The following is a 23,506-nucleotide window of genomic DNA, read 5'->3' as shown; positions in this document are numbered from 1 at the left end:
ATAGTTTGTGACTTTAAGGTTAACTTGATTGGAGATTAAGAAAGTTTTAGAATGAGAATTGAAAAGTCAATTTTACAAATTTACTTTTACTTGTTTTTAGTTTATTAAGTTGATTTTATGTTTAAAGATGCTTTAAACAGTTTTTAAGTTTATCATTCAGTTAATTTAAATATATGTGTGTTTATATATAAAATTATTTATTGGATGGATAGGGTTTTTTTTTCCTTCCTTTAATCATTCCTTTTTCTTCCATAGGAGCCAGGCGATTTGTGACTTTGGACTTTGGAAGACCTATATTATTGACAGATGTATTGATTCCCACTTGTGGAGACTTGGCTTCCTTATCAATTGACATTTGGACCTTAGGAGAAGAAGTGGATGGAAGGCGTTTGGTAGTGGCAACTGATATAAGCACCCATTCACTAATTCTTCATGACTTAATACCACCTCCTGTGTGCAGATTTATGAAGGTAAAGAACTTCAAGAAAGCAAATTTATATTTTCTGTTTCAGAAAAATATTTAGACGTATAATTGACAAGTATACCTATACTGCTTAAATGTATTGCTCAGATTTGTTTTATTGTGGCTGAAGGGAATGCGTACTTTTCATTTCAGATAACTGTCATCGGACGTTATGGTAGTACAAATGCCCGAGCCAAAATCCCTTTAGGATTTTACTATGGCCATACCTATATCTTGCCTTGGGAAAGTGAGCTGAAATTAATGCATGACCCTCTCAAGGGAGAGGGAGAATCTGCAAACCAGCCAGAAATTGACCAGCATTTAGCAATGATGGTTGCACTACAAGAGGATATACAATGCAGGTTAGTAGAAAACTGCAAATATGTTTTAATATTAAAATTTGTATTTTATGTATGTTGCTTGTAGTTTTTCAAAGTATGTCCTTTCATAACTGTACAGAAAAGAGCCCCCCTCCAGAATATTAGCACATTACCACCATGTTTATGGAATGAAAATTTTGCAGTTAATTTACTTCATTTTATTAGTTCTTGCCAAAGAGTAATTCTTTCAATTGTGCGATCTTTAATTAGAGATTCATTCTCATTGTGCATATATGTACATCAAAAGAACATTTGAGTTACTGAATTTTTTTGTTTTTGTTTTTTACTTATGCAGATATAACTTAGCTTGTCATCGTCTGGAAACTCTTTTGCAAAGTATAGATCTTCCTCCTCTCAACAGCGCTAACAATGCACAGTACTTTTTACGAAAACCAGACAAGGCAGTTGAGGAAGACAGTAGAGTTTTTTCTGCTTATCAAGATTGTATTCAGCTACAGCTTCAGCTAAATTTGGCTCAGAATGCAGTGCAGAGACTCAAAGTAGCTGTAGGTGCAAGTCGTAAGACATTGAATGAAACATCAGATCCAGAAGATTTAATTCAAACATCTTCCACAGAGCAGCTACGCACTATCATCAGATATTTATTGGACACTTTACTCAGCCTTCTTCACTCTTCCAATGGTTTGTATTTGAATCATATACTTTAATGCATGGGAATATATTTGTGGTCCTGTTGCTTGTTTTAGGATCTGTGGTAATATTTTCTGGTTATTGTTTACTTTGTTATCCTTTCTAATATATTTATTAAATCTGTTTAGATTGACTCAATTCCCTTTACCCCTTTATGTTAATTTTTCAATGGTGCCTAGTGATTGAATATAAGGCTTTGCCCACAGTAGACAAATGCATTTTCCCTCAGCTAAGTTTCCAGTGTTTCACTTTTTCTTAAACTCTTGATGAATTTCTAGGTTTTTATAATTTTTTTTTTCATTTTATCATTTACACACATCAGTGTGTTCTTGACAAAGTATGTGTTAAGTGTTGATAGTACTTTAAAAGTCAATGGTGATAAATTTTCGTAAATTGCTAGCTTAATTTAAAACTATGGTTTTCTAGCCAGTAAATACTTTTCATCAAGACAGACACACATGTGCACGTACAAAAACCCACAGCACATTCTGATTCATTGGGGATATAATTGATTTGATGTTCTATTTCCCTAAGTATTTAAGAATTAAAGTTAAACTTACATTGCTGGCAAACAAGAAAACATGTAGGCATGCCAGTTTTGATAATGACACACTACACTTAAATAGGAAATTTTATTTTCTTTCTTGTAATAGGGCACTCTGTTCCTGCAGTTTTACAGAGCACATTTCATGCCCAAGCCTGTGAAGAGCTCTTTAAACACTTGTGCATCAGTGGAACCCCAAAGATACGGTTACATACTGGCCTCCTGCTTGTTCAACTGTGTGGTGGTGAAAGATGGTGGGGTCAGTTTCTTTCTAATGTTCTACAGGAATTGTATAATTCAGAGCAGCTTCTCATCTTTCCTCAGGATAGGTAAGTCATTAGATGATGCTAGTATTTGTCCTTAGTAGTTCGTATTTCTTAAAGTCATTGACCAGATTTTGAAATCTTGTTTATGTGGATACTAAATGTGTAGAAAATGAAACAGCTATTTTTAGGAATAGCTAAAGGGTACTACAGAAAAGGTTACTATAAGATTGCATGTAAATAAGAGACTGCATTTTTGGTTGTTCAGATGAATTTGTGGGGATTATAAATGTGATTTTTTTTAAAAGTATTTGCTTCTAGATCATATGACTGTATATGTTAAATGTACTTTTTTTTTTTTCTATTTTTTTTGTCTTTTTCGTTTTTTTATCGGAACCAGGGATGGAACTCAATGACTGCCTGCTTGTAAGGCTGGCGCTTATGCCGCTGAGCTAAATCCCCAGCCCCTAAATGTGCTTCTTGAGAGCTCAGTTCTCTAAAGTGTAACTAATAACTAGAAACAGCTGATTTTGACATACCTCCAGATACAAACCTTTCTTATCCCCAGTAAGATGCAATATTTAAAGAAGTAAGCCCTTATTAGTATTAAGTTTCAATGTAAATTATTTAAAGAACTGAACAAAAAATCACGAGCTAATTCTCACTGAGTATTTTCTGCATACTTATTTTTTTTTAGGGTCTTCATGTTACTTTCCTGTATTGGTCAACGATCACTTAGTAATAGTGGAGTATTAGAAAGCTTGCTTAATCTCTTGGATAATTTATTGTCACCTCTTCAGCCGGAGTTACCCATACATAGGAGAACAGAAGGTATTACTATAAGACAGCTATTTTAAGTACAACATTCGATAAAAGTATTAATTGTAGAATACTTTAGCATTCATTTTAGCATATATTATTATTTGTATGACATAGAAGTTTTAGAGAGCAGCCTTCATGTGATTGACTGCCATACAATTTTAAGTGTATTTAAATATAAATACTGTAAAAAAGGATATTACCTTTTTATGATTTGAATTTTTAAAATATTATATGTTTTTTCTGTACCATAGCTATACAGTATGTATAACTATAAAACTAAAATCAGACTCTCGTTAGTTTTGATCCATACTTAGAACATAATTTGATACTACATGGATTGTAAGTCAGAATGGATATTTTATTTTAGTTGCATATGAATCTTACATTTTATTTTCTAGTTTATAGATTCGTATTTGTTGCATTGATCTAATCTAAAATTAATAATTACATTTATGGATCTGTTTTTTTACTAAAATGTTTTTGCATTTAGTTAGAATCAACATTCTTCTCAACTTATTGTAAAAATGTGTAGTTTTCAGGCTTATATATAAACATTACTATTAGTAAGATATAGCAGGTTCTGAATTTGTAAAATGTTCTGTCTCAGTTGTTTTCAGATTTCATTAGGAATCATAATTACATGGATCTCTTCCCTCTCTCTATGTAGGAGTACTAGATATTCCTATGATCAGTTGGGTTGTTATGCTGGTGTCCAGGTTGCTGGATTATGTAGCAACTGTTGAAGATGAAGCAGCAGCTGCAAAAAAACCTTTGAATGGTAAAGACAGGGAAAGATTTTTGACAGGTACCAGAAGTTTATAATAATATTTTGGTGGGGATTTTGAGTGACTCTACAGTTGATCCAGAAATGGTTGTTGGCCTGGAGATACCAGCTGTATGTAGTTTATGTAAAAAAGGAGTTAAGTTTCAAGAATTTATTTTAAGACAGAATTTATATTTGATGGACAAACTTACTGCTCTGGGCATCACATTTTGGTTTGTGAAAACTGCTTTGTTTTTCACAAGAGTGAAAACCCGTGCCCATTCAAACACTTTGTAGTAGAATACATAAAAGTGAGTTTTGAAAGGGAAATTTACAAAGATTTCTTCTTTTAAAAAAGTTTTATTTTAGTGTGGTGTGTCATTTTTATCACAGCAGAGTTCAATGGATCAGCTGTAAATTACCTTTAACGGTTTTCTGAAGGAATTGCAGAGTACTGAACCATGGGCAAATGCTGCTGATCCCTGCAATGTATCCATTGACTTCCAAGTGGTCCTTATGTTTAGATATGGACGTTTCCAGCTTATGTTTTGTATTGATTTGTTTTGGTACCGGGGGTTGAATTCATGATCTCACGCTTGCCAGGCAGGTGCTTGTGCCACTGAGCTAAGTCTCTAGTGCCCTGGCTTGTTTTGAGTTGTAATCTTTGTTCATAGTGGCCAAGAGACAAAATAATAGAACATCAAGTTCCAAGAGCTAATGTTTTCATTTCCTTTTTCCCCCTAATGAAGATTTTCACTAAAGATTTGAGTTAGCAACCAAATATGTATATACAGATATTTTAGGGCTATCAAAATAGGAATTTTACACATTTTCAGTATAATACAAAATGTCCTTGATACTTTATAGTTAAAACAATTTATGGTGCATATTATGTTTTTAAAAGTCCAGGATTTTTTTTTTTTTTTTGTACCAGGAATTGAACTCAGGACCTTGTACTTGCTAGACAGGCACTTGTGCCACTAAGCTATATCCCCAGCCTTCAAAGACTCCTAATGTATGGGCAATTTGCTGTTTGTAGAGATTTTGGAAAATTAATCATTATCTTTATGGATCAGTTTACTCTGTATTAAGATAATAGAATAAGGTATATTGATAAAATAAATTTATAATATAAATTGGAATAGAACAGATAATATTGGGAGTTTAACTATGTTCAGTATGAAATCATTAGTGGAAGAAGTTTGAGGCTTAGTAGTATGAACTACGATTTCAAAAAATATAGAGAAGAGGAAAAATTTTTTACATTAATTAAACATGAGTGAAGAACTAGAGATTGGTAGAGGGGATGGTACATTGGGGTAGAATAATAACATACACACCTAATGTCCCTTTGCAAATACATAGGTATTTTTGAAGTTTTTATTTTACAACTCAGTGACTATTAAAGCTGCGTTGTACAAACATTAATCTTAAGCTTTAGTTTTAAACACTGCCTGTTATTTTAAAGTATTGGAAATAAAGAATATTATGGTCTAAGTGAGAGTAGTCCGAGTTACTTAAATTTTGTAGGGTCAACTCTTCTAATCTGCTTTGTCTTGATTGACATAGTTGTTTTTGTGCTTTTTGAGTATGAAAGGTTCTTTAAAATTACATTTAAGCATATTGTTACTAAACCTTTTTCTTCCCTTTTAGGTAACCAGTGGAGTTTTATCAATAATAATCTGCACACTCAGAACTTAAATAGATCTTCCAAGGGCAGCAGTAGCCTTGATAGATTATATTCCAGAAAAATCAGAAAACAGCTTGTTCATCATAAGCAGGTATTGATTGAATGCATTAGTTTTTTGTCTAAGATTATCAAGTTAGAGGTTCAAAGATGTGTCCTCGAATGTTGGATGTGACTTTTGATGGGCTGTGTAGTTTGGAGAGATCAGTAGTTCAGAAATTATGTGCATGAGGGCAACAATACCTATAATGTACAGATTTTGGTGATGTTCTTTAAACTGTTCACTGGGCTGGGGATATAGTTCAGTGGCACAGCTCCTGCCTGGCAAGTGTGAGGTCATGAGTTCGATTTCCAGTAGCAAACACCCTCCCCCAAATAGGGGAAAAAAAAAACACCAAAAACTGTTCACTTTGTTACGTCTTTAGTACTACCATTTTAATGAGGTGTCATTATATTTTTAGAGTCAGAAAGCCTCTCTGCTTTTGTCTTTAATCTGATACGTTGCTATGCCTCCCCTAAAGGTTTTTACGTACAAACTAATCGTATTTCTTCGTTTTGTAGAGTATCATGTTTTATGTAGTATTTAGTGCATATGTTAAGGTAAAATGAGATTTTTTTTTTTTTTTTTTAAAGAAAACCCTTTCATTTTGAAAGAATGGAAGGCATTGGGCCTGTTTTTTTTGTTTATTTGTTTGTTTTTTTGTTTTTTTGTTGTTTGGTACCGGGAATCAAACTCGAGACCTTGCCAGGCAGGTACCGCTGAGCCCATTGGGCCTATTTTTAACAAATAAAGTTTTTTTCTTCAGCATTTTTTCAACTCTGAATTAAATGGATCTTAAAAAAAAAAAAGCCAATGTGAAGTATCTTCTTCAGTTGCTCCTTTGTAATACTTTTAAGTAATTTTAGGCAGTAGTGATTTGTTTGCTTTTAAATGGAGCTAAAATTTATTGGCCACTTAATGTTTATGCCTGTCATACTTAATTATTGATGTAAAATTTGAAAACCCTAGAATAAAACTTACTGTATCTATATGTAACCCAATACATATATCCTTAAAATATAATGTAATAAAACATTACTATGTGACTTTTTATTTTGAAGCACATTGATTGGCATAATTTAAATGTGTGCAAGAAATAATTAGTAGTAGAGCATCAGTTTTAATTCTCTGGTTGTATGGTGATTCGCCAGTGATTTTACTTGGTTCTAGGGAATAAATACTGTAATATTCAGATTGATTGGGCATCAGGTTGCTAATTTATTCTCATACAGTTTCGAAAAACATGTATTTATACAATAATTAAATTTGTGACTGTTTAGATATGTTGTTAGAATCATTGCATATGTTTCTCATAGAATTTTTACTTTTTTGAATACTAAAATGTTGTAACCCCTAGTTTATAGTTACTCACTTATCATATGCGTGCTAGTTTTAATTTTGAAACATGTTTCTTCATCTGTGTAGATAACCATGTGGTTTTTGGTTTATAACATTTTTTCATCTCATGTAATATAATAGATGTCAATAGGAGAAATGTATGAAGTATTTTTAGAGAAGACTGGTTTATTAAGTTCTTGCCTGCATCATTAATTTATAATTGTGGCTATGCTTTCTAGTGACTGTCTAAGGTAATTTTGTGGGTATTAGGGAAAGTCATTCCATAGGTTGGAATGGGTAGCTTTTTCTCCCCTTTGAGCTATTAGTTTATTGCTATAGGGTATTGTAAAGGGAAGGGGTTCACGGAGGGTGGTATAGGATGATGAGTTACAAAAGGACAACATAACAGAACCTGATTAATAGAGACATTCAGTGTTGACTCTCTTGGTAGCTAAGTCAGTTAACATGTAGAATAGTATGCAATTGAGGGCACATATGGGCCTATACAAATAAATACTAATGAAACTGCAAAAATTTGAAGAAAATTGATGAATTTTGTGTCAGTGTGTGTTGTGATATGTTGTACTTTTTCAGACAATCGTTATGATGGTGTTGTCTATTAAAAGATCTCTGTGAATCCAAAATTCTTTAAATAAACTAATAACCAGTTATATCAAAAATATTTATTACTTCTGGGAGAATTGCTATAAAAACACAGCTAAGAACACTTATCCACCCCACCAACAAAAGGCTTTACCATGTCGATTAGTTGACCCTTAACCTCTGCAGTAGCTGAATTATCCCCATGTGCTGCCCTGCTTAGAAAGCTGGAACTGTTAAGGAAAAAATAGTGACTTAGTGATATCCTGGCCCAAAATGAAAAATAAGAATGGATGTAGTTTTTATTGAAGGCCCTGATTCAAATTTGTGGTACCAGAAATACGTTCCCATGTATTTAAAAAAGGTTATTTTCCATTGCTAAAAAATGTTACTTGATTTATTACTTTGCTTATATAAGACAGTCTTGTGATTAATTTCCCTGTCTCATTTGTAAGGAACTGTTCTTAATGAGACTAAAGGTGTTGAAGTCAGAATTTGGAGGTAAGCTTTTTAAATGAAGAGGGTAGCCAGAATTGTATCACTATAGTTTTAAAGGGTTTACTGTATCATTTTGACTTCTGAACAGAGTAATAATTTACTTTTTAAAACACTGTTATTTTAAGATTTATTTATTTGTGTTTTAAAGCAACTTAATCTACTAAAAGCAAAACAGAAGGCTTTGGTGGAACAGATGGAAAAAGAAAAAATACAGAGTAACAAAGGATCATCATATAAACTCCTGGTAGAGCAAGCAAAACTAAAGCAGGCTACTTCAAAGGTGTGGTTTGTACTTTGTTATATAATACATCCTCTCCCCACCTTCCCCCAAAAACCATTTTCTTTTGTAGCATTATAGATTATTGAAATATTTAGGTATCTTTATAATGATCAGGAAAATTTAAGTATGTTATTCCACTTCTCAAGAATTTGCTCATGTACATTTAGCGTACTGTTTATTATTTTCATAGATGCCAGGTGTAGTGGTGCATGCCTATAATCCTTTGATTTGGGAATCTGAGGCAGGAGGATTGCCATGACTTCGATGCTACCCTAGACTACACAGTGACATCTTGTCTTAAAAATTTAAACAAAAAAACCCCCACTAAAATATATAGTGTGATTATAAATACCATTTTATTAGTCCTAAAAATAAAATTAATCTATTCAATGATGTTTATGACTTTTCATTTCCCTTTTAATATGTTACTGAAAAATTATCAGGGTTGGTTAGGATTGATACTTGTCTTGGATCTTCTAGTATATAATACTGAAGTATAGCATGTTCTTTTCTAAGTTAAAATGAATTTTAGTGATTTTTGAATAATTTAAAAAGTTTGATATGTATTTTACACATAGGTTTATGTAACTAATATATGTGACAACCAAATTTGTGTGGTGTTTGAATAACTATGATGTTATACTTAATCCAGATTCTGCAATAATTTAAGTGAATACTTTGAAGTTAAATTAATTTTACCTTCAACCTTGTATGTTGTTTAGACTTGTCTGGATGCCATTTATCTGAGCTGTTACATTAGCTGTAGTGTCTTCCTGTGCCTTTTTTTGTAGAATTTCACTTTCCTCAAATTCTTTTTTGTGGATAACCTGGAATTGAACTTAAGACCTTGTGCCTCCCACGCAGGCACTGAGCCACTAAGTTATGTCCTCCCTCTCTCTCTTCTCCTTTCTTTTCTTTTAAATTTTTTAATGTTTCTACTTTTTTGGTACCATAATTGTACTCTCAACCACATGCTTGCAAGGCAGGCACTTATGCCTCTGAGCTAAATCCCTAGCCCTCTTCTCTTGTTCCTGTCCGTGTCCCCGTCCCCTTCTCCCTCTCCCTCTGTCTCTCCATCTCTCTTTTTCTCCTCTCTTCTTTCCTTCTCTTTCTCTTGGTTTTCTTCTTTCTTCCTCTCCCTGTTGTGCTCTCTCCCTCCTCCTCTGTCATCCTTTCCCTATTTCCTTCTATTTCTTTTCAGTAGGGGAGCTCTGTTTTCCTTTGAGTATCAGGAATCAGTCTCACTGCAGGCACTGTGCCACTAAGCTATATTCCTGGCACCTAATCTTTACTTTTGAAGATTGTGGTTTATCTAAACAGTTTGTCATTAAGAGTTGTGTGTAAGTGAATATTTTCATTCTGTAAATTTGTACCGAAAATTTTTCGTTAAATAAACATTAATTCAAACATTACACATTTCTTTATGCAGCACTTTAAGGACTTAATTCGTTTGCGTCGGACAGCGGAATGGTCTCGTTCTAACTTAGATACAGAAGTTACAACAACAAAAGAAAGTCCAGAGATAGAACCACTTCCATTTACTCTGGCCCATGAACGCTGTATTTCAGTAGTACAAAAACTGGTTCTCTTTCTTCTTTCGATGGATTTCACATGCCATGCAGATCTCTTATTATTTGTTTGTAAGGTAAGAAAACTATTAAGCTTAATTTAAAAATATAGATTTACAGGGTGGGAAAAATTTGGAAGGGGTGCAGTTTTTAAATTGATTTTGATTAAAAATAATTATAGTTCTTCTTTTCTTTTCCAATTAGTTTTTTTAATTGTACCTTGAAGGATTTAATAATATTTTTCATTTTCCCTAAGGAAAATTAATTTAGTTAAAATTGATTTGTTTGACCAAAACATTGGATGATTAAAATACAGGAAATTTGGGTTATCTAGATTACTTTCCTTAAATAAAATAGGAAATACACAAATGTAAAATGATATTAACAAAAGACTTTATAGCTACAGTTGTTTTGCTGGAACATAGTTGGTGTTTTATAGCAGCTACTCCTCACTCAGTTTTATTGGATTTAATGTAAATTTACATATATATATATATATATATAACTCATGACCTTGCGCTTGCCAGGCAGGTGCTTATGCGGCTGAGTTATATCCCCAGACCGAAATTACATTCTTTTGAACTCTATCTCATGTTATTACTTTGATACCAAAATGAAACATCATTATTGAAAACAATTACTCCAGTGCCAATGTATTGAGAGATTTCTGTTTTTTTTTAAAAAAAAAAGATTATAATTGCTGGTTAAGTATTTGATATATAAAATGTATTACAGGTTCTTGCACGCATTGCAAATGCCACAAGACCAACTATTCATCTCTGTGAGATTGTGAATGAACCACAACTGGAAAGACTACTGTTACTTTTGGTTGGAACTGATTTCAATAGAGGAGATATATCCTGGGGCGGTGCTTGGGCTCAATATTCCTTAACTTGCATGCTGCAGGACATCTTAGCAGGTTTGTCAAGAATGATTTTCCTAGAGCAAATCAAAATTAGCCTAGAGAATCAAAATTACTCCTCAGCTAAATAATTTTTAAAGGAAACTGTAACATCCTAATGAAGTAAAATAATAAAGTTTTCTTTGATGTTAAAGCAACTGTGACTATTTAAAAACTTTTATTTATGTTGACTGTTTTGTTAAGACGAAGTGTTTAGAGAAGAGGTTGTTAGTTAAAGTGCCTGGATATAAATGCTGATGTGCTTCATTCTTAACTACCAGTGGGGTGCTAGTTACTCTGTCTGTATGTGACTTTTAGGGTATCACTATGCCTATGTTCCTTTGTAGGATATCTTTCTTATAAGTGTCTTTTGACAAAGAAATAGATTAATAAATGTAAAGAATTAATAATTTATTTTACATATTAAATATTTTATGTTTCTTACTAGTTATTTGGCCTTTAAAGGTACTGCAGTGAGTTCTAGCTTTTGATAGGCAGATGCAGGCTCATTTTCTTTGGATTGGGGGGACAGGTACCAAGAATCAAACTCTGGACCTTGCGCTTGCCAGGCAGGCATGTATGCCACGACCTTTGTCCCCGACCCATCTTCAGATTCTTTTCTGTTAGTAAAGCATGTATTCTGTCATTCTTTAGAATGTTTTAGAAGATTGTGTATAAATTATTAAAATGGTTAGGGCTGTTTCTTTAAATGCAGGAGAATTGTTGGCTCCAGTAGCTGCAGAAGCCATGGAGGATGGAACCGTGGGTGATGATGCAGGTGCCACAGCTGGTGACTCAGATGACTCCCTTCAACAGTCGTCAGTTCAATTGCTGGAAACTATAGATGAACCTTTGACACATGATATAACGGGTACAATTTTAATTATGTTTTCTTTAAATATTCCATAGTTCTTTAAGGAAAATGCTTCAAAAATACAGAAAGTTAATGAGGCATGAAATGTTTTTTATTAGGTTTTTGGCATTGTCTATGACAGCAGTTATTTTCCTGATAAATATATTTTGCTTTGCTTTTCTTTCTGAATGACTAATACTCATTATCACAGACTACTAACATCTGGAATAGACTTTCTCTTTATTTGCATAAAGAGTCCCTCATCTTGGATTCACATAAATTATTCCCTCCTCCAAGAGTTGAGGGCTCCCTTAGCATACTCAAATATCTTTCTAGCATATACTGCATGCTTAGTTTGATTCTTGTGTATCCTGGCTTTTGAACATTTATTAATCTATTGAAGGTAGTTTTGCTTTACTAATCTTCATTATACTGAATGACATCCACTAATGGCTGGTAGTGTATGTTACAATTCTAAAAGTACATGTTGAATATCAGAAGGAGAGACTAAGGGTTTAGGTTAGTGGCATAACCGCCTGCCTGGCAAGTGTAAGGTATTAAAAAAACAAAAAGAAAGAGAGAGAATGAATAGGGGATAGAAAACGTTTAGAACCTAGAGAACAAAATAATTTCTGATTTGTAACAGGATAAGTTAAATGAAAGTTTACTTTTTTTATTACACTGGATAACATCTTAATATGGATGAAATGCTGTATAGTGAATTGCATATTGAATGTAACAATTTTAATCATTCTAGAAATACTATTTTTAATAGCAAAATTCATTCAGTAAGAGTTTTTCTATAGGAAATCAAGTATCAAATTGCTTTTTTTGTGTGTTGTGGCCATTATATGTGTACTGTTTAATATTTGGTAAGTGTAAAAAATTGGAGATTTTAAAACTAGACATCATATTTTACATTCAGATACAGCATAATAATTTCTTTCTGTTTTCAAAAGAAATACATCCTTTCATTTTTATTTGATACACTCTACCAATAGAAATCACTTTTTAATTATTTGAAGGTACACCTCCTCTCTCTTCTTTGGAAAAAGACAAAGAAATTGACCTTGAGCTGCTTCAAGATCTAATGGAAGTTGACATTGATCCTTTAGATATTGATTTGGAAAAGGATCCTCTTGCAGCCAAAGTTTTTAAGGTATACTATATTACAGTATTCTTTGGGGGAAAATATATGTATTTATTTCCACATATAAAACCAATATTCAGCATACTCAATGCATTAAATTGCTATAGGTACTGAAGTAGTTTTAAAAAGACACCAATCTAGTAGAATATAATAAACATTTTTATTGAAATAGCTTTTAGGGGCTGCGGATTTAGCTCTGTGGCATAAGCACCTGCCTTGCTAGTACGCAGTCGTGAGCTTGATCTGTGGTACCAATAAAAAAAAGAAGCTTTTAATAAGTATCATAATAACCACTAGTAAGGATCAGAAGTGAGATATACATTGTTAGCATTTCATGCAGCCAGTTGGCCACTCAAGCTCATCTATCCTGAGCCCATTGTAGATTTAACTTTTATCTTAGCTGCTATTGCTTCTAAAAGATGTGTGTGTATATATATATATATATATATATATATATATATATATATTTTTTTTTTTTTTTTTTTTTTTTTTTTTGGTCTTTTTCCTTTTTATTGGTACCAGGGATCGAACTCACGACCGCCTGCTTGCAAGGCAGGTGCTTATGCCGCTGAGCTAAATCCCCAGCCCCTAAAAGATGTATTTTTTAACTTCGTAGTGGCTCTGATCTCTCAACATGTTAGTTTTTACTGAGAGTGCCAGCATCTCTCAGTTTATATTTCAGGTTTATTTAAATATTTTCAGATTTTGGCAGAAAGGTATCGATGGTGGGCCATTCTTGTAACTCTTTAAAATTATAATTGGATTGCGGGAATTTAAAGGATGCAAAGAAAGACTGTTGTTTGGGTTTAAATAATATAAATGTTTCATTCAATAAAGAGACATAAACCACAATTTTTTTTCATTCTTTTAAGCCAATAAGCAGCACATGGTATGATTATTGGGGTGCTGATTACGGTACCTACAATTACAACCCTTACATTGGAGGTCTGGGCATTCCTGTAGCAAAACCACCAACAAACACAGAAAAGAATGGCTCGCAGACAGTTAGTGTTTCAGTGTCTCAAGGTAAGTATTTGTGGGGGTATTTGATGGCAGATACTATTGTCTTTTTTTTTTTTTTTTTCTTTTTTTTGGTGCCAGGGATTGAACTCATGACTTTGTGCTTGTCAGGAAGGCACTTTTGACCACTGAGCTAAATCCCGGGCACCTACAGATGCTATTCTTACAACAAGTACTAAATGTATGTCTACTCTATGCCTTGAAAAAAATTGAGTTTCCATGTTGGGAGAGTTTAGAATCACAGTTGTATTCTGAATGCCAATTAGAGCTCTTTTTTGTATTGTTAGGTTTGAGGAAGCTTCTTTACTTTTCTGTTTCTCTCAAAAATAATGGGTTGTCTGCAGTTGGCAGTGATTTTAATTATTTCTGCTTTGCTGTAATTTTCTGGTTTTAATAATTGTTTTATGAATAACACCATACTGAGTACTACTTTTTTTCTGTTAGACTATATCAGATAGACTTAATTTTTTAATAAAATATTTTTTAATAAAATATTTTCAAAATGTGAAATTATTTGATCAAATGTTGTAAGTACCATGCAAAGAATCTTTGTTAACCTGAAACATTTGAAGGTTGCTAATCTGATGTTACTTTTGTTTTATTCATTTTATAAAAATAGACACTCTACTGTAAACATCAAGAATTTTCAAAATTAGGGCTGGGGATTTAGCTCAGCAATGTAAGTGCCTGTCTAGCATGCACAAGGTCATGAGTTTGATCCCTGACCCCCATCCTAAAAGAAGAATATTCATAACTTAGAAATCAGTGTACTACTATGCTTCTACCCCTGTCTCCTAGAGTGCTGGGTGTCACCATATCTTGTTTCAAATAGTGTTCATTATGCAAAAGGACCTAGTGCAAAATCATGCATTACATTTAATCCTCATGTGTCTTTTGTCTTGTTCCCGGCAATAGTTTGTCACAGCTGATTTTCAATACCTTGATGATTTGAAGGTTACAAGCCAGTTATTTTGTGCAACATCTCTCAGTTGGATTTGTATGCTATTTTCTTTTTTTTTTTTTTAATTTTATTTAAGGAGGAAAAAAAACCAGAAAGGGTACAAGTTATACAGATTTACAGAAAAAAACAGTAGAAAATCACTAGTTAATGGATTACATATTGTCATCTTAGAAATAATTGTTCAAGTCTCAAAATTAAAGCTTGTAAAATGGACATTCCAACAGTGAGACTGCAAACAGTTCTGTTCAATGATCCAATAAAACTCAGTGATATCATTATGTATCTTATACACTTATATATACATGCAGTTATATCGTTTAGAGCACTTTCTTTTCCTCTCTTTTGTACAATGACAATTACTCATTTTGGGTTTTGTTGCTCCCACAGTTCTTATTACTTTTTTGGAAGGGAGTAGAACCAAATGTGACATAACAGAACAGAGTCAATCAAATCAAAAGGGTGGACATAATAGATAATGTAAAAGCATAATACAAGGTGATCAACAATGGTTACCATAATGCCTCCCGCTATCTCTAATAGAATTGTCTATATCATCAGTTATAATAAAATTGAACAAAACAGTAAAGAACGAAACCAACAAAACCAAAACATTGGAGACATTACAGGTCTTCAAAAGTAGATAATAGTCAACCAGAATGGGCGTCATAATGAATCCCACTATCTTCACAGCTGTTGCCTATACTTTCGAACCTGGTACTATCAAGCAAAACAGAATAGAGGAACATCAGTCAAAACAAGATGGTGAGAGCAATACAGGGCTTTAAATCAAGATAATGGAAAGTCAAAGTGGGTTACTATAATATATCCTCCTTTTTTATTTATTTTTCCTTTAATTAAAAGGATAAAAATAAAAAAGTAAATAATGAAGTGGAGATTGAGATAAAAGAGGGCATAACAGCAAAACAGTGCAGATCAAAACATAACCATTTAAGCAGAATAGTGTTTCACCACAAGATAATCCTGACATAAAAGTAGTTACCATATTGTCTCTTTCCTTGAAATCTTTGAGTATAACTTCGTATACTGTAGCATCAAATATATCAAAACAATGTAAAACCATTTAAGAGAATGACAGCATTACAGGGTATTTAGAATCAACCAATAGAAAACAAACAATGGTTTCTGTATAATCTCCTTGTCTTTAAAAGTTTTTGCTTATACTATCATACATAATAAAATCCAGTAGTATACAACCTGTTTAGACCAATGGATTCAGAAGAACAAAAGCTTGATGAGACTTCAAAACAAGATGATACTAAATCAGTATTACCTATTAAGACGTCATTTTCTCCAAAAAGCTGTTCCTATCATCCAATCTTCTCTGCCTCATTTCTGTTGAGCTCTTTTTCTGTCATTAGTTGTCAGTTTGTCTTCTTCATTTTATTTTCTGCTCCATTCATTGTGGCTTCTCTGCCACTATTTCTGGATTCTTTGTATTTTTCTTTTTTAGAATATCCTGTAGTATTCTCTGAAGAGTTGAATTGGTGGTTGCATATTCCCCCAGTTCCTCTTTATCCTGGAAGCACCTTGTTTTTCCATCAATTTCCAGGGATAGTTGTGCAGGATATATCAATCTTGGCTGGAGATTATTATCTTTCAAAGCTTGAATTATTTCCCCCCACGCTCTTCGTGATTTGATGGTTTGTGCAGAGAAATCTGCTGTAATTCTGATGGGTGTTCCCTTGTAAGTGGTCTGTTTCTTGTCTCTGACAGCTTTTAATACTCTGTTCTTGTATTGAATTTCTGGAATTTTAATTATTATATGCCTGGGTGTTGCTCTGTTTGGGTTGTAGGTGGCTGGGGTCCTGTATGCTTCATACAACTGAGTATCTTTACCTTTTGCTAAATTAGGAAAATTCTCCTGGATTATTTCTGTGAGTAGCTTTTGTAGTTCATTTGTTTGTGTCCCTACTTCTTTTTTTTTCTTAATTCTTAAGTTATGGATCCTCTTATCATCTTCTAGTCTTTGTATTATTGCTGTTTGTTTCTTTGTTACTTTTAAGAAGTTTTTCATTTCATGCTCCCATATTACAAATCTGCTCTCCAGTTCAGATAGTCTGTCCTTAGTTTCTTTCAAGCTGTTATGCCAGTTTTCGATAGAGTTTTTAGTTTCCTGGTAGTCTCTTTGAACCTGCTTCACGTAATCTATGCTTTCTCTATTTTCTCCATCAAACAATTCTCCCCTCTTTTTCTGATCTTCCATTCCACCATCCTTTTTCTCTTGGGTGATGCTTAGCATTTCTCTAAGTATTCTGCTTATTTCTAGCTTCAGGTCATTAATAACTTCATTCCTGGACTGATCTATGAGGCTCTCTAGATGGTGCCTTATGTCTATTTGTGCGGTGTCCGCTGTTGCCTGTTTCTCAGGGTTGGGGGCCGAGGGGCCTTTCTTTTTTCTCCCTCTTCCCATATTCTTTGTTCTTTATATATGCAAGTGTATATAGGAGGCCCAGCTTCCTTTCCTGTCAGCCACAGTCTGATTGAATTGCGCTGGCTAGGTGTTCCTGCCCACCGTGGCACACCAGGAAGTTGCAGACCAGGCAGCCTACGTGGGACCCGCCCCTCCAGCCCACCCTCAGGCTCTGGGGTCTGGGTTGTGCTAGCCCAGTGGGTCTCCGCCAGCAGTGTCACGTAGGCTAGGCACTTCTCACCAATCCCGTTTGAGAGGGGCATACGTGGCTGAAGTCGCCGCAGTGCCCTGCTCCCGCAAGACTGCCCAGTCCCAGAATGTCCTCTGTTGGAGTCTCCCAAACCGTGGGAAGAGTGTCAGTTTCTCTCACTCACCTCACCGCAAGTCAATGCACAGCTTCCCGCCTGTCCTGTTTTTAACTCCGTTCGCCGATTCCGGTTCTCAGAGCTTCTGCGCGTCTCTCTCCCTGCTGAGCCGATTAGACGCAGCCTCCGCGCAGCAGGAAACCCAAATCGTGGCTTTCAATGTCGCGGGCTCCAGCTTCCACACTGAGGCTTTTCTGTTCCTATTATAGCACCAGGATTGCACTCCAAGTTGGTTTCTCTCAGCCCAGTTCGTTCTTGGGTCAGCAGGGCATATCTCCACCTGCTCACGACTCCTTACTCCGCACCATTCCTGAATTCCAAGCTGGTTCTTTCCGAGAGCCTCCATAGCTGCTGCTATCTGTCCGCCATGTTCTCCCAGAAGTCTATGCTATTTTCTTACGATTAGGTTGAGTTCATGCATGTTGGCAGGAACGTCACAGAAATAATGATCAGGTTTTTTGTCATTGCATCCGATTAGGAGGTCCAGACTTATATTTGCCCTACTATTGATTGTATTGTTTAATCATTTGATTAGCAAGTGTCTGCAAGGCTGCTTCATTATAAAATTTGTTTTCTTTTGTAAAAAGCTACTTTTGTAGACATAAACTATAAATAGTCCCATTCCTTACCACATTTTTGTTTTTAAATGAATTGGTTTGCTCTTTTAGTTTTAAATGAATCTATAATGTTTTTATTTTGAGGTTTATAATTTGTTATCATTTGTTTGTTGCTTGTTTTTATTGTGATAAAATGTAAAGAACAAATTTTATCATTTTTCCTTCTTTTTTGGCCTTCCAGGCCCTTAGGCCACTGAGCTATATTTCTGGTTCCATTTTTACCATTTTTGTTTGCATCTGTGTTATACAGTACATTCACTATACTATCTCTATTGGTTTGATACTCAAATTGCCTACCTTTGACCAGTAACACTTCCTTTAATTAATTCTTTCATCTTTAACATGTTTTCATTCTTTGAGTACTTTTTCACTGTAGCGAAACATGCCCCCCAATTTATCGTACTTGCCCACTCTGGTAATTAGCTACTTTTATAAGTAGTGAAAGAATGCAAACCTGTATCTTTAAGGAATTAAGATTTGGATGCTATCTATACTTATTACTACTTTCTTGGCCGTTTCCATGCCTTCTTGGTGGACAGAGCTAGGGACTCTTTGTTATGTGTGTATCTGCACATCTGAATCTCTGTATTGAATGTGATGAGTTCACATTGATACATTTAGTGTTTTATTTCTCATTTCCATATTTCTGTCTCTTTAAATTGAATAAGCTGGTCCATTTTCCTGAATGTATTTGCTTCTATTATCAATACTTGACATAATCTCTATGTAACCAGTGTCCTATCTGTAACCTCATTATCACATGTTTCTCAGCTGTGATTTTGATAGCACCTGCCATACTGTCCTTCTGCAAAGGCATTCTGCTTACCCTTTTATGGATTCACATGTTTGCCTTTTATTATAGGAGGTAGGACATGAGTGACAATTAGGGTCATATATATTCTTTCTTCTTAATTGGTTTTGTAGCCTTGGATGCTCGCCTAGAAGTTGGACTAGAACAACAAGCAGAACTTATGTTGAAAATGATGTCTACTCTGGAAGCAGATTCCATTTTACAGGCATTAACCAATACATCTCCTATGTGTAAGTAAAATAACCATTGTTAGAGAATTACAATGAATGACTTGTCTATTGATTATTTTCAAGTGAATTAAGCAAGGACAGATTTTAAACCTTCATGCTTAGTATGAATTTGAGGAAATTCGGTATGTAACATCTCTCTTCCTCTAAGTTAGTATCAAGCTGAGAAATATGACAGAGCATTAATGAATTTCTTGCAGTTCTTTAAATTTGATCCAAAACTCATTTTTATTATTGTGATGTTGGGAGGTTCATGATAACGTTTTTTTGTTTTTATTTCTTTTTTTGTCAATAAAATTACTGTTTCTAGGGAAGCTTATGATGCTTCCTACTTGCCTTGTCAGTCTATGATGAAATGGAATTTTTATTTTGAAACCGTTACGTTGCTCAGGATGGTCTTGAGCTTACCATCTTTCTTTTTCACCTTCCTAAGGACTTGTTCGTTTTCATTGCACTGGAGATTGAAACTAGGGCTTTTGCATTGTTTTGCATTCCTAGCCTTTTCCTCCTAACACCTACACTTAAAAAAATTTAGGGTAGAGTTTTACCAAGTTGTCCATGCTGGATTTGAACTTGGCCATCCACCCTTCTCAACCTCCCAGAGTGATAGAATTATAGTGTATACCATGCAGACCTATCTTTATGACCCTGGAAGACTAAGATAGATGGTATGGGTGTAGAATGACAGCCACATGGGCTTGCTAACAACCTTGCTAATTGAGAATATTAATTACCTATTTACAGAAAAAACAGACTTTTCTCATAAAAAATAGGATAAATCATTCATTTGCTTGTTGCATTGTGTGTGTTGAAATACTCATTTCTGACTTGAGAGTTGGAAAGCAGCTATAGACAGTGCATCACTCTGGATGCGTTACAGAAATAATGTCTCTTAACCTGGTATTTATAGCTCAGTTGTTCAATGCTTTCCATGGTAAACGAGAGCTCCTGAGTTTAATCCTTGATTATACCCCCCTCCCCAGTCTCTTTCTAGGTTAGGCCATTATTGTTGTGACATACTAGGCTTATGTAGATTTCCTCCAGTCATTGAACTACATTAATCCAGCACCCTATTTAGCAAAAATAAAGTTTGAGGAGGTCTATAGAGAAGACTTTTTTTTTTTTTAATTTACTTTTATTTATTTATTTTTTGAGACAGAGTCTTTATATGTAGTTCAGTCTCGCCTTTGTTTCGCTGTGTTTTCAGGCTGGCCTCAAACTCACAGCTCTCTTCTTGCTTCAGTAGAATTACATGTGTGCCATCACAATCAGCATTGGTTTCTTTCTTTTTCTTTTTTTTAAGGGCTTTAGACTACTACTTTGCTTTCTGTAGGTCTGAGTAAAGGACTGAGATATTGGATAGTACCCAGGAAGATCAGAAGACTTCTTCTGTGAAGGAGAGGAATTTTCAGGATTATATCTTTGCGGTTTTTTTTTTTTTTTTTTTTTTTTTTTTGTATCAGGGATCGAACTCACCACCTTGCGCTTGCCAGGCTGGTATTAAATCCGTTGAGCTAAATCTCTGGCCCTCAGGATCAGATCTTTATGAGTTTGTATCCTTTCAGTTTGTAAGTGGCATTTATGTCCTGCCTTTTAAAATACAGAAACATGTCAAAACATGGAAAGGATTGCCTTGTGTCCTAACATATTAATATTTTTGTACTACTGTATCTTTTTTCCATATAATATGGCAATCTCTTTTGTATGTTCCAGTTTCTGCTTGATCATAAAAAAATTGAATATTCCTAAGTAGCCCATTTCATTGTTATATACTGCAACCTGAAAACATCTTACTTATATATTATATATTATATTATATATACTTATATATATATGTATATATATATATATATGTATATATATATATATATTTTTTTTTTTTTTGTCTTTTTGAGACAGGGTCTTGCTGTGCAGTTCAGGCTGGCCTTGAGCTCACTAGGCTGTGAGGCTGGTCTTGAACTTGCAAGGATCCTCCTGCCTCAGCCTCCTGAGTGCAGGGATTATAGGTGTGAGCCACCACACCTGGCTTTAGATAATATTTTTGAAATTGTCTGCTTCTTTTAATATTTTGCTGATTATTGTTGTGTAGATAGATTTGTCTAATTTTAGATAATATTCTAAAATACATGAAAAACCTTTTTACTATCTCTGTACCTCTTTGTTACCCATTAGTATAGTTATATTTAACTAGTTTGGCATGTAACTTGGGCATCAGTACCCTTGAAAACCTACTTCCCAGGTGACCCTGATATGCAGTCAGTGTTCAGAATCAATTAAGTGTGTAGTCTGAAAAACTTTTAAAACTTCTTTCTGCATAACTAGTCAGAGTTCTTTCTTTCTCTTCATTTAGTAGGAAAATTTTCTGGAAAGTTGGTTGTTTTCCTTTACTTGATGAGTCCTATAAATTCAGGAGTTGTCTCTCTTGTCTTTTTTATGTTCAAGCAATGTTAGGAAAGCAGCTTTTTAAAATTCTAGAGTATAATTTTGAACCATTCTACTAATGGATTTTTAATTAAGAAGTTATTTTTATCTATGTGTACGTTATCAGTGACCACTTAACATGGCTTTTGAAACTTTGTATCTAAAACCATACTTGTCTTTGATTTTTCAGTATCCCAGTCTCCTACAGGAACAGATGATTCACTTCTTGGGGGATTACAAGCAGCAAACCAAGCCAGCCAGCTTATTATACAATTATCATCGGTCCCAATGTTAAATGTTTGTTTCAACAAACTTTTTTCTATGCTTCAAGTTCATCATGTTCAGGTATGATTTCAGAAGGAAATGATGTATTTTGAGATGTGTTAGATAACACACTAACAAATGTAATTAAATGAGAAGCTCATTCACAACCTGACATACATGAAGTCTTTATTACACTTATTTGGGAAAGTATTGGAAATATTTTAATAATCACAGCTCCTTAGTGATGGGTTATTTTTAATTTTTATAATTTAAAGCGTTAAGGCTTTAGTTCCTGTTGTACTAGGTTTAATTCACTTAAATTTTGTTTCTTCAAGAACTTTAAGATAGGTTTACTTTTCAGATCGATTGAGATACCTGGAGAAAAATTTTGTTTTTCTTTTTTTTGTCTTTTTCCTTTTTATCGGTACCAGGGATCGAACTCAAATGACTGCCTGCTTGCAAGGCAGGCACTTATGCCGCTGAGCTAAATCTCCAGCCCCCGAAGATATTTAATAGAAAAGATTTTTAACTCATACTGAAGTTTTAAATATTAGGTTTTCTAAAATGGTACGTCATAATATAAAAGGTATATATATAAATATTTTAAAATTTTCATTCTTTTTCAGTTGGAGTCACTTCTCCAATTGTGGCTCACATTAAGTCTGAATTCTAGTTCATCTGGAAACAAAGAGAATGGAGCTGACATTTTTTTATATAATGCTAATCGAATACCTGTCATTTCATTAAATCAAGGTAAGATTTATTACTTTACCATTAGTATAAGTATAAATAACATACTTCAAGGGAGATATTAATTAATTTAAAATATACTTAATCTTTGTCATTAAGATTATAATGTTGGAAGGGACTTTTTTTAATTCATTGACTAATAAGCAGGAAGGAGAACAGAAAGTTCTTTTTTCCTGGTCTATGGTATTTTATGCACTTGTACAGTTAAACTGTGTAACATTCTATTAACTCTCACCTTGTACTTTCTTAGTTTAATCTTGTTCAGAGTATACATTCTTATAACAAATAATTGCAGTTGTTTGCTTTGTGGTTCCTGGGATTCAGTGTTAGGGCTTTGTGGTTGTTAGACAAATACGGTACCACCCAGTCCTTTTTGGGTTTTTTTTTTTGTCTTTTTTGTTTTTATCGGTACCGGGGATCAAACTCACGACTGCCTGCTAGCAAGGCAGGCGCTTATGCTGCTGAGCTAAATTCCCCAGCCCCTTTTTTGTTTGTTTTTAAAATATGAATTTACACCTGGGGAAATTACTCAACCAGAGAAAGTGTGTCCATTTATTTCACAAAATAATAGCTTGGGAATGATGAAAGTTACATAAAATCTTTCAGTAGGAAAAGAATTAGCCTTTTAACTTAGTCTGTAGTAATCTATGTTAGCTATATTTTACGAAAACTTAAATAAGCATATCTGTTCCTGGTACTTGCACCCTAACTTGATATGTCTGTATCTTGGTTGGCAATTACTTTGTCATGCTTCCAACTTTAAAAGTGATAACGGCCATAATTCATGGTGCACATCTCTAATCGCATGGAATCAGGAGGCTGAGGCAAGAGGATTACC

The 23,506-nt window shown here is 34.0% G+C and overlaps 1 protein-coding gene across 13 annotated transcripts in view; it reads left to right on the top strand.

Annotated features, from left to right (window-relative positions):
- Birc6 (baculoviral IAP repeat containing 6) overlaps nt 1-23,506 on the top strand; it is a 242,185-nt gene that overhangs the window by 110,498 nt on the left and 108,181 nt on the right. For 9 of the 13 annotated variants that reach the window (XR_010040847.1, XM_063230115.1, XM_063230081.1 and 6 more), the window contains 17 exons: nt 256-470; nt 617-825; nt 1,139-1,485; nt 2,148-2,367; nt 2,999-3,132; nt 3,791-3,928; nt 5,540-5,667; nt 8,198-8,329; nt 9,759-9,974; nt 10,633-10,816; nt 11,514-11,669; nt 12,677-12,810; nt 13,674-13,827; nt 15,473-15,544; nt 19,120-19,236; nt 21,845-21,999; nt 22,545-22,671. Coding sequence is in view for 12 of the 13 variants with exons in the window: in XM_063230115.1 (XP_063086185.1) it covers nt 256-470; nt 617-825; nt 1,139-1,485; nt 2,148-2,367; nt 2,999-3,132; nt 3,791-3,928; nt 5,540-5,667; nt 8,198-8,329; nt 9,759-9,974; nt 10,633-10,816; nt 11,514-11,669; nt 12,677-12,810; nt 13,674-13,827; nt 15,473-15,544; nt 19,120-19,236; nt 21,845-21,999; nt 22,545-22,671 (2,838 nt within the window). In the remaining variant the exon portion in view is untranslated. The remainder of the gene's footprint in view (nt 1-255; nt 471-616; nt 826-1,138; nt 1,486-2,147; nt 2,368-2,998; nt 3,133-3,790; nt 3,929-5,539; nt 5,668-8,197; nt 8,330-9,758; nt 9,975-10,632; nt 10,817-11,513; nt 11,670-12,676; nt 12,811-13,673; nt 13,828-15,472; nt 15,545-19,119; nt 19,237-21,844; nt 22,000-22,544; nt 22,672-23,506) is intronic. The other 4 variants (XM_063230123.1, XM_063230107.1, XM_063230091.1 and 1 more) reach the window with 2 other exon arrangements.

The sequence above is a fragment of the Cavia porcellus genome, unplaced genomic scaffold, assembly GCF_034190915.1.
Source record: "Cavia porcellus strain 051 isolate PalLab524CR breed Dunkin Hartley unplaced genomic scaffold, mCavPor4.1 scaffold_1, whole genome shotgun sequence".
Lineage (NCBI taxonomy): Eukaryota > Metazoa > Chordata > Mammalia > Rodentia > Caviidae > Cavia > Cavia porcellus.
This window is presented reverse-complemented; position numbering and strand designations above follow the sequence as displayed.